This window comes from Triticum urartu, chromosome 3A (assembly GCF_056163025.1).
Source record: "Triticum urartu cultivar PI428250 chromosome 3A, HENAU_Tu73, whole genome shotgun sequence".
Classification (NCBI taxonomy): Eukaryota; Viridiplantae; Streptophyta; class Magnoliopsida; order Poales; family Poaceae; genus Triticum; species Triticum urartu.
The window spans coordinates 47,387,464-47,398,372 of NC_141875.1; the positions used below are offsets into that span (position 1 = coordinate 47,387,464).

At 43.8% G+C, this 10,909-nt stretch overlaps 1 protein-coding gene across 1 annotated transcript; it reads right to left on the reverse strand.

The window, feature by feature from the left end:
* Positions 1-5,979: 5,979 nt before the first annotated feature.
* Positions 5,980-8,143, reverse strand: LOC125547869 (premnaspirodiene oxygenase-like). The gene is made up of 2 exons (XM_048711611.2): positions 7,608-8,143; positions 5,980-7,242 (listed from the first exon to the last, which is right to left on the reverse strand). Exons 1-2 carry the CDS (start codon positions 8,064-8,066, stop codon positions 6,178-6,180), a joined length of 1,524 nt encoding a protein of 507 aa, XP_048567568.1. The 5' UTR covers positions 8,067-8,143; the 3' UTR covers positions 5,980-6,177.
* Between the last annotated feature and the right edge of the window lie 2,766 nt (positions 8,144-10,909).

The following is a 10,909-nucleotide window of genomic DNA, read 5'->3' on the forward strand; positions in this document are numbered from 1 at the left end:
ATACCCATATATGCTCAAATCATCTGTGAAGGTCAGAAAATAATGATACTCGCCGCGAGCATCAACACTCATCGGACCGCATACATCAGTATGTATTATTTCCAATAAGTCTGTTGCTCGCTCCATTGTTCCGGAGAACGGAGTCTTAGTCATCTTGCCCATGAGGCATGGTTCACATGCATCAAGTGATTCATAATGAAGTGATTCAAAAATCCCATCAGCATGGATTTTCTTCATGCGCTTTACACCAATATTACCTAAACGGCAGTGCCACAAATAAGTTGCACTATCATTATTAAACTTATATCTTTTGGCTTCAATACTATGAATATGTGTATCACTACTATCGATATTCAATAAAAATAGACCACTCATCAAGGGTGCATGACCATAAAAGATATCATTCATATAAATAGAACAACCATTATTCTCTGATTTAAATGAATAATCGTCTCGCATCAAACAAGATTCACATATAATGTTCATGCTTAACGATGTCACCAAATAACAATTATTCAGGTCTAAAACTAATCCCGAAGGTAGATGTAGAGGTAGCGTGCCGACCGCGATCACATCGACTTTGGAACCATTTCCCACGCGCATCATCACCTCATCCTTAGCCAATCTTCGCTTAATCTGTAGCCCCTGTTTCGAGTTGCAAATATGAGCAACAGAACTAGTATCAAATACCCAGGTGCTACTACGGGCATTAGTAAGGTACACATCAATAACATGTATATCAAATATACCTTTCACTTTGACATCCTTCTTATCCGCCAAATACTTGGGCAGTTCTGCTTCCAGTGACCAGTCCCTTTGTAGTAGAAGCACTCGGTCTCAGGCTTAGGTCCAGACTTGGGCTTCCTCACTTGAGGAAAAACTTTCTTTCCGTTCTTTTTGAAATTCCCCTTCTTCCCTTTGCCCTTCTTCTTGCATTAGTGGTCTTTTTGACCATCAACACTTGATGCTCCTTCTTGATTTCTACCTCCGCAGCTTTTAGCATTGGGAAGAGCTCGGGAATTGTCTTACCCATCCCTTGCATATTGTAGTTCATCACGAAGCTTTTGTAGCTTGGTCGCAGTGATTGAAGAACTCTGTCAGTAACACTATCATCAGGAAGATTAACTCCCAGTTGAGTCAAGTGGTTGTGGTACCCAGACATTCTGAGTATATGTTCACTGACATTCTGAGTCCGGGCATTTGCTTAAAATATTAACTTCAACTCCTGGAACATCTCATATGCTCCATGACGTTCAAAACGTCGTTGAAGTCCCTGTTCTAAGCCGTAAAGCATGGCACACTGAACTATTGAGTAGTCATCAGCTTTGCTCTGCCAGACATTCTTAATCTCATCAGTAGCGTCTGCAGTAGGCCTAGCACCTAGCGGTGCTTTCAGGACGTAATTGTTCTATGCAGCAATGAGGATAATCCTCAAGTTACGGACCTAGTCCGTGTAGTTGCTACCATCATCTTTCAACTTAGCTTTCTCTAAGAATGCATTAAAATTCAAAGGAACAGTAGCATGGGCCATTTATCTACAACAACATAGACATGCAAAATACTATCAGGTACTAAGTTCATGATAAATTAAAGTTCAATTAATCATATTACTAATGAACTCCCACTTAGATAGACATCCCTCTAATCATCTAAGTGAGCACGTGATCCATCTCAACTAAACCATGTCCGATCATCACGTGAGATGGAGTAGTTTCCAATGGTGAACATCACCATGTTGATCATATCTACTATATGATTCACGCTCGACCTTTTGGTCTTAGTGTTCCGAGGCCATATCTGCATATGCTAGGCTCGTCAAGTTTAACCTGAGTATTATGCTTGTGCAAAATTGGCTTGCACCCGTTGTATGTGAACGTAGAGCTTATCACACCCGATCATCACATGGTGTCTCGGCACGACGAACTGTAGCAACGTTGCATACTCAGGGAGAATACTTATACCTTGAAATTTACTGAGAGATCATCTTATAATGCTACCGTTGTAAAAAGAAAAATAAGATGCATAAAAGATAAGCATCACATGCAATCAATATAAGTGATATGATATAGCCATCATCATCATCTTGTGCCTTTTGATCTCCATCTCCAAAGCACCGTCATGATCGCCATCGTCACCGGCTTGACACCTTGATCTCCATCGTAGCATTGTTGTCATCTCACCAACTATTGCTTCTACGACTATCACTACCACTTAGTGATAAAGTAAAGCAATTACATGGCGATTGCATTTCATACAATAAAGCAACAACCATATGGCTCCTGCAAGTTGCCGATAACTGTTATAAAACATGATCATCTCATACAACAATTTATATAATCACGTCTTGACCATATCACATCACAACATGCCCTGCAAAAACAAGTTAGACATCCTCTACTTTCTTGTTGCAAGTTTTACGTGGCTACTACGGGCTTCTAGAAAGAACTGTTCTTACCTACGCATCAAAACCACAACGATTCTTCGTCAAGTGTGTTGTTTTAACCTTCAACAAGGATCGGGCATAGTCAAACTCGATTCAACTAAAGCTACAGAAACAGACACCCACAAGCCACCTATGTGCGAAGCACGGCGGTAGAACCATTCTCATGAACGCGGTCATGGAATGTTGGTCTGGGCCGCTTCATCCAAAAATACCGCCGAATCAAAGTAAGACATGCTAGTAAGCAGTATGACTATTATCGTCCACAACTCATTGTGTTCTACTCATGCATATAACATCTACGCAAAGACCTGGCTCTGATACCACTATTGGGGAACACAGTATTTCAAAAAAATTCCTACGATCACGCAAGATCTATCTAGGAGATGCATAGCAATGAGAGGGGGGGAGTGTGTCTACATACCCTCGTAGACTGAAAGCGGAAGCGTTTAGTAACGCGGTTGATGTAGTCGAACGTCTTCGCGATCCAACCGATCAAGTACCGAACGCATGGCGCCTCCGCGATCTGCACACGTTCAACTTGGTGACGTCCCTCGTATGATCAACTTGTGTGTCTATGGGGTGCACACGATCTGCACACGTAGTGCTTCACCTAAGCACTACGACAATATGACCGAGGTGTAAAAGTGTGGAGGGGGGCACCGCACACGGCTAAAGATCAACTTGTGTGTCTATGGGGTGCCCCCCTCCCCCGTATATAAAGGAGGGGAGGAGGAGGAGGGCCGGCCACAAGGGGCGCGCCCAAGGGGGGAATCCTACTCCTAGTAGGAGTAGGTTCCCCTTTTCCTAGTCCTAGTAGGAGAAGAAGGAAGGAGAGGAAGAAGAGAAGGAAAGGAGGGCCTACCCCTAGTCCAATTCGGTTTGGGCTAGGGGGGGCGCCACACCTTGGCCTGCCTCCTCTCTTCCACCATTAGGCCCAATAACTTCCCCGGGGGAGGGGGGGTTCCGGTAACCCCCGATACTCCGAAACATATCCGAAACGGCCCAAACCATTCCGGTGTCCAAATGTAGCCTTCCAATATATGAATCTTTATGTCTTATCCATTTCAAGACTCCTCGTCATGTCCGTGATCTCATCCGGGACTCTGAACAACCTTCGGTACATCAAATCACATAAACTCATAATACGAATCGTCATCGAACATTAAGCGTGCGGACCCTACGGGTTCGAGAACTATGTAGACATGACCGAGACACATCTCTGGTCAATAACCAATAGCGGAACCTGGATGCTCATATTGGTTCCTACATATTCTACGAAGATCTTTATTGGTCAAACCGCACAACAACATACATTATTCCCTTTGTCATTGGTATGTTACTTGCCCGAGATTCGATCGTCGGTATCATCATACCTAGTTCAATCTCATTACCGACAAGTCTCTTTACTCATTCCATAATGCATCATCCCGCAACTAACTCATTAGTCACATTACTTGCAAGACTTATAGTGATGTGCATTACCGAGAGGGCCCAGAGATACCTCTCCGACAATCAGAGTGACTAATCCTAATCTCGATCTATGCCAACTCAACAAATACCATCAGAGACACCTATAGAGCATCTTTATAATCACTCAGTTACATTGTGACGTTTGATAGCACACTAAGTGTTCCTCCGGTATTCGGGAGTTGCATAATCTCATAGTCATAAGAATATGTATAAGTCATGAAGAAAGCAATAGCAATAAACTAAACGATCATAGTGCTAAGCTAACGGATGGGTCTTGTCCATCACATCATTCTCTAATGATGTGGTCCTGTTCATCAAATGACAACACATGTCGATGGCTAGGAAACTTAACCATCTTTAATTAACGAGGTAGTCAAGTAGAGGCATACTAGGGACACTCTGTTTGTCTATGTTTCACACATGTACTAAGTTTCCAGTTAATATAATTCTAGAATGAATAATAAACATTTATCATGATATAAAAAAATATAAATAACAACTTTATTATTTCCTGTAGGGCATATTTCCTTCAAATCCTTCGAAAGACACGGTGAGTACTTTTTTAAACTGATAATATATTTTATATTGTTGCTCTAATTCTAGCCTTTACCACAAGTTAAATCATAGTAATTATATATTTGTGCATTGCCATATATGTGCATTGCCAAAAGTTTCTCAAAGTGGTATGCCTGCATATAAAAGCTTCCCTCGAAAAATGAGTGGAAAGGGTCAGGTAGGATAGGATTATCCAAACCTTTATAAGTATTTCTCCTCGTGAGATTATGTTGTAGATATGATTATGTCACACTAATGTTTATATGAACCAGAATTCATTGGTTACTCACTTACTAATATCAATAAAAAATTAAACACTATAGAACTTCTTTGAACTATGGTGAAAAAATATTGTTAAATATATCATTTGTTATTCTGAATATTTTCTACCCCCTCTGATCCAAGTTAAATGATGCAGCTTTAGTACAAATTTATAAAGTTGTACCAAAGCTATGTCATTTAATTTTGATCAGTGGGAGTACCTTTTTAAAACTTATGCATCATCACCTATATATTCTGTATGGAGTGTTGCCTCCTAAAAATTGTACTGCAAAATTAAAACATTTTGTCTATCTCCTGAAACATAGTGCTTCTCATATACCATCTTATATTGTGCAGAGTATCTATGCACTTTAATTTGCAGATGGGTTGCACTTTAATTTACTTGTCATATAAATTAAATTTCGATCCTTGATCTCTCCATATTTTATTATTTTCCATGCATGCAACTTGAATGTTTCAGAGATATTATTCAAGTATAGTGTGTGATCACTGCTACTACAAGCACACATATGAAGTACAATGCAAATTTTTGAACATGCATTTTCTGTTATCAGATTTGCCATATCAAATTATCAATTTTGCTAAAAAAAAGTACCATTTGTATGATTTTGTGAATGACCATTACACTCCTTAGTATAGTACAAAAGTATTTTGTACCAACACTATAAAGCAAATATTGTTTCTACTACGATATGGTCATATTTTCTGGATGACCATTACAGTCCATGTTATAGTAAATATACATTGTTCATGTATCATTACCAACAGTTTTGAAGTGAATATTTTGCTACGACGGGTTATTTCATATTTTATATTGTTTTGTAAATGACCATACACTCCTCAGCACAGTAAAAAATACATGGCTCCTGTATTATTACCACCACCATCGAAGCGAAATTTTGCTACAACGATATGCTTCATATTCCATAGGATGGTAACATGTTATGATCATGCAGGGATGATTGAATGAATCAAAATTGACCATGGTATCATTGAGGACTTGTTCGCTGCAAGCAAACGAGCGGTGTTGACTTCGAGAAGTCGAAGTATATGTTCAAGAGGTGCCAACTATGGTAGAAATATACAACGATTATAACTTCTCTAACTTTGTCAAAATTTTATAGATAATAAAATGTCAAACTTCTCACTTTGACCAATTTTAGGAAGAAAATTATCAATATCTTGAATACCAAATCATTATTACCAGATTCGTAATCAAATATATTTTCATACTTTATTTATTTAGTATTGTAGTTCTTTACATAGTTTGCTATAAACTTTGTCAAACATATATAATGTTTGACTTAAATTAACACACTCTATATTTAGGAAGTAAATGGGTAGGGTACGTAGGTGCATGATAGGTCGTTGCAACGCCAGCATATATAGCTACGCAGGGATCCACGGACGCATGCAAACGAACATAGCTACGCCACCGCGGCCGGGACGAAGGGTGTGGCGAGGAGCATCAGCGGTGTGCGGCGGCGCACGCCGAGGCCCGGGGCCTCCTCCATGTCGACCTCGGCCACGCCCTCCGGCAGCGACCAGTCGAAGTGGTAGAGCAGACCAACGAGGGCGAGCTCCATGCTGGCCAGCCCGTAGTTGAAGCCGGGGCACATCCTGCGGCCGGCGCCGAACGGGAGGAACTCGTAGCTGCTGCCGGTGAAGTCCACCGTGCTGTCCTCGAACCGCTCCGGCCGGAACTCCTCGGGTGCTTCCCAGTACTTGGGGTCGCGCCCGATGGCCCACGCGTTGATGATCACGCGCGACTTGGCCGGCACCGTGTACCCTTCCAGCTCGCATTGGTCGATGCTCTCCCGGGGCACCAGCAGCGGCGCCGGCGGGTGCAGCCGGAGCGCCTCCTTGATCACCATCTTCAGGTACTGCAGGTTGCTCTCCTGCAGGTCGGCCTCAGTCACCACCGCCTTTCCCTTGAACGCCTCCCGGATTTGGCCCTGCAGCTTCTTCATCACCCGCGGGTTCCGCATCAGCTCCGACATCCCCCACTCCATCGCCGACGCCGATGTTCCCGTCCCGCCCCCGAACATGTCCAGGATGATGGCCTTCATCCTGCTGTTGTCCAGGTGGAACCCGAAGCCGCCTTTCTCCTGCAGGCCGATAAGCACGTCCACGAGGTTCTCGTCCACGTTCTCGGCGCCGGCCTTGATCCTCTCGATGCGGGCGGCCTTCCTCTCGTCGATGATCTCCTGCAGGATGGCGTCCACCGTCTTGTGGATGCTCTGGAGGCTGCGCTTCATGCCGGTCAGCTTGGCCAGCACAGTGGTCCACGTCGGGAAGAGGTCGGGGATGTTGAAGCCGCTCGCCAGGCCCACACCGGACTTGATGGCCGCCTGGAACTCCGCCGCGTTCTTCCGCTTCTTCCCGAACGCGGCCCGCGCAACGATGCTGTTGGTAACATTGTGAAACATCACGCTCAGGTTCACCGGCGCCGACGGCCCCGCCTGGCGGATCTGGTCCACCCGCATCCTCACCTGCATGTGCATGCATACGCAGCGTGCATAGCCGTCTAGTTAAACTCCGTTCATATTCAAACGTATATCTCATCTTTCATCGAAATAATTCGCAGACACTAACGTATCTCAAATACAAGAACTCCTCTTTCTCTTCTACCTCTTCATTCATGAGGTTGTAGCCTTGTAGGTACTTGTCTTTTGTTCACGTGGCTGTTTTATATTCGTACTACTTGACATTTCCGCTCTGTAGCCGTGTATTCGTAATGAGTTGTAATTAAGTTCAATTGCTCTGGTGTTTTTAGGTGCAACGTTCTATTGATTGGTTACCTCGTTAGTGTAAAAGTTTTGAGCGCAGTTAATAAGTAGTGACGTGGAGTATGTACCTCGTCCTCCCTTATGTGGCGGAAGGAGCGCACGCGTTTGGGGCTGAGAATCTCGGTGGTGCAGAGATGGCGGAGCTTGCGCCAGTAGTCACCGGATGGGGAGAAGAGGATGTCAGCCCACTCGTAGCCGACGATCTCGCCGGCGAGGAGCTTGGGCCGCGTGGCGAAGTTGCTGTCGTGAGTCTTGAGCACCAGCCGCGCCGTCTCCTTGGACGAAGCCACCACCAGCGGCGTCTGCCCAAGCTGCAGCATCATCAGCGGGCCGTGCGCGTCGGCAAGGTCCCGCAGCTTGCGGTGCGGCAGAACGTTCATCAGGTGGTGCATGCTGCCGATCACCGGCAGCTTCCACGGCCCTGGCGGCGCCCTCTCCCTCATCGGGTTCAGGGCCACTTTCAGCAGCTGTAGCAGCGCCACGGCCACCGCCGCCATCACAAGCGCCTGGACGTAAAGCACGTCCATGGCTGCGCTACCAAAGCTCAGTGAGCTTATTCACTCTGCAGCAGCTACCTATCTTAGCTAGTAATACTCCTTGTGGTGACTGGTGACTCGTGTGAGTTGCTCTGCAGAGCGAGTATATATAGCGCAAAGTCATTTTGCGCGATAACGGTGCTGGCGGTCTGCCACGGGAAGATACCAGCCGTTAGGTGATACTGTGATACGGGCTTCTGAGGGCCATTGGATCTCAGATTCGACGGCTCTCGGGAGCTTTTGAACATTTTGCAAAAAAGTCAGCCGAAAGTCTTCAAATTTCAGATAACTAGAATAGATTTTAAGGAGCCGTCAGATCTTAGATCCAACGGCCCAGAAGCCCGTATCACGGCATCATCTAAGTGCTGGTAGCACTTGATATTTTCCTGGTCTGTCGCCATTTAGTTTTAGTTTTGTCATTTGTGCAAACTATGGCCCACACACATGTACTGTATTCTTTGTATTGATTTCTTAGTTTCTGGTATTTCTATTTAGTGAAATCAATTGTCAGTCCTATGGCACCGTAATACAACTTTTGTCAGTGACGTGCACTACTCACACGTCTCTCCCACCCAAATAAATCCATAGACTTTGTTTTATCTTAGAAAATTTAAATCGCATGAAGACCTTTAGAACTAGACAAATCTTGGATACATTTCAAAGATGTTTAAAAATTTTCAAATTACACATTTCATATGTGAAATAAACCAATTTCAATAAAATAAATGTGAACTTTTGAAGCCGATTACTTGTAAATGTATTTTTTGAAACAAGCCAATGAAGAGTGATTTTTTAAATGTGCAATTGAAACGGATGTTATTTTTTAAAACAAGCCACTGAAAAGTGAAATGTGGGTACTAAAATATCTTATTTATGAAAAGAAATTGAACGAGTAGAATATGTTATTAAAAATATTTTTTAAATGGGGAAAATATGTTATGTGAAATTAGCGAAATCTGTTTTAGAATGTATGGCATATGGTTAAAAATGTGTGAAATATGTTATTTATGAAATAATTTCTGAAATGACTGGAATATCTTATAAATATTTTTTGAAATGGGTGGAACATGTTAGATGAAATGACTGAAATCTGATTTCAAATGAGTGGAATATTTTATTAGAGAATCTTTTGAAATGAGTGCAATATGTTATTAAGAAATCTTTTTCTGAACTTAGTGTCAAAATGAGTGAAATGATACATGAGTGAAATGAAATGACTGAAAATGATATATGAATGAGTGCAATGAAATGACTGAAAATGATATATGAATGAGTGAAATCTGTTTTAAAATATGTAAAATCTGTTTCAAAATGAGTGAAATATGTTATTATGAAATCTGTTTTTTGAACTGAGTGGAATATGTTATCATAAAATATGTGAAATGTTTAAAATCGGTATTTTATACCTTTTCAAAATATATTCAAGGTCGGCTATTCGCCATGAATTGAAATATGTAAAAAGTTTGAAAAACGAATTTATAATTTAAAAAGTTATGAACCATCCAGAATGATATATAAGAAAAATAAATGTAAGTCTTTCGGTGGAGACGGAATCTCTGTACATATGCAGCGCTTCACTCCTCACTCTCTTACCTGACACAACAGCTGCAGGTGTGGACCCTTCTCTGTTTGTACCGAAATAAAAATGGGCATCTAATACAAAAAAAAAGTAGCAGTAATCTAGAAGCAGAGAGGAACGATCAAGGATGTGCCCAAACCTAATGGTGACGCAGCCAATGTAGTGTGCTGATGCAGGACCGTTAGCATATATGCCGACCTGTTAACTTGCGGACACAGAGTGGGGTGGTTAATCCAACTTTGTCTTCTTTAAGGGCAACTCCAACGCCGACCTCAAATAGTCCGGCCGCGTCCGTTTAAGGATAAACGGACAGAAAACACGGTCTAACGCGCGGGAGCAAATGGACCAGCGTCCGTTTTTCAATCCGTTTTCGATCCATTCCCGGTATAACTTTGGGCCGCGTTTCCATCGAAATGAACGTGCGTGGACGGGCAGGGCGCATGCCCTTGTCCTCCCATAGCCCGCCCATCTGTAGCACAGACGCCCCTTTTCTCTTTCACTGCTCTCTCTCCGCCCTCCGCCCCCGCCATCACCATCGCCACCCCCGTTCCTGGCCGCGTTGACTTCCACCAAGGCCGTCCGAACCACGACCACGCCTTGTGACAGCCGTCCCATGCCCGCGTTCTGAGAGCTTTCTGCCGGCATTCATGGTCCCTTGTTGCTGGTGGGAGAGAAGCTACGACCGCCGGCATCGCCCATCGACCCCAACAACTTCCGCTAGGCACTGCATTGCCGCACGGGGCCCACGACCATCACCGACCACAACCTTGCCTTTGCTGCCTGCGCGGGGTCTCGACGTGCTCTTTCCGGCCGGGTCTCCACCACGACCGCAAGGTGTTTGACACTTCGCTCACAAGGTACAATGGATAGCGTGGATAAGTATTTCTTTCACAACTTCATTTGCTCATCGGATGATTCGTCCTTAGATGATGAAGAGCTTGTGGTGGCTGCATTGGTCGTCCATGACCACATTAGTGGGAAGTGGCCTCGGTTCAGGGGATCAATCCCCGACCATCCTCCCGTCTTGAACCGAAATAGGGAGAAAGGCCACACACTTCTCTAGGCCGATTACTTTGAGAATGCCGCACTCTTCAAACCATATCAATTTTGTCACTGATTGGAATGAGGATACATGTGTTCAATCGTATTCGGGACAGAGTGGTAGGATATGACCCATACTTTGAGTGCAAAGATGATGCCCTTGGCAAGCTTGGCTTCTCTTCTTACCAGAAATGCACTACGGCTATCCGCATGC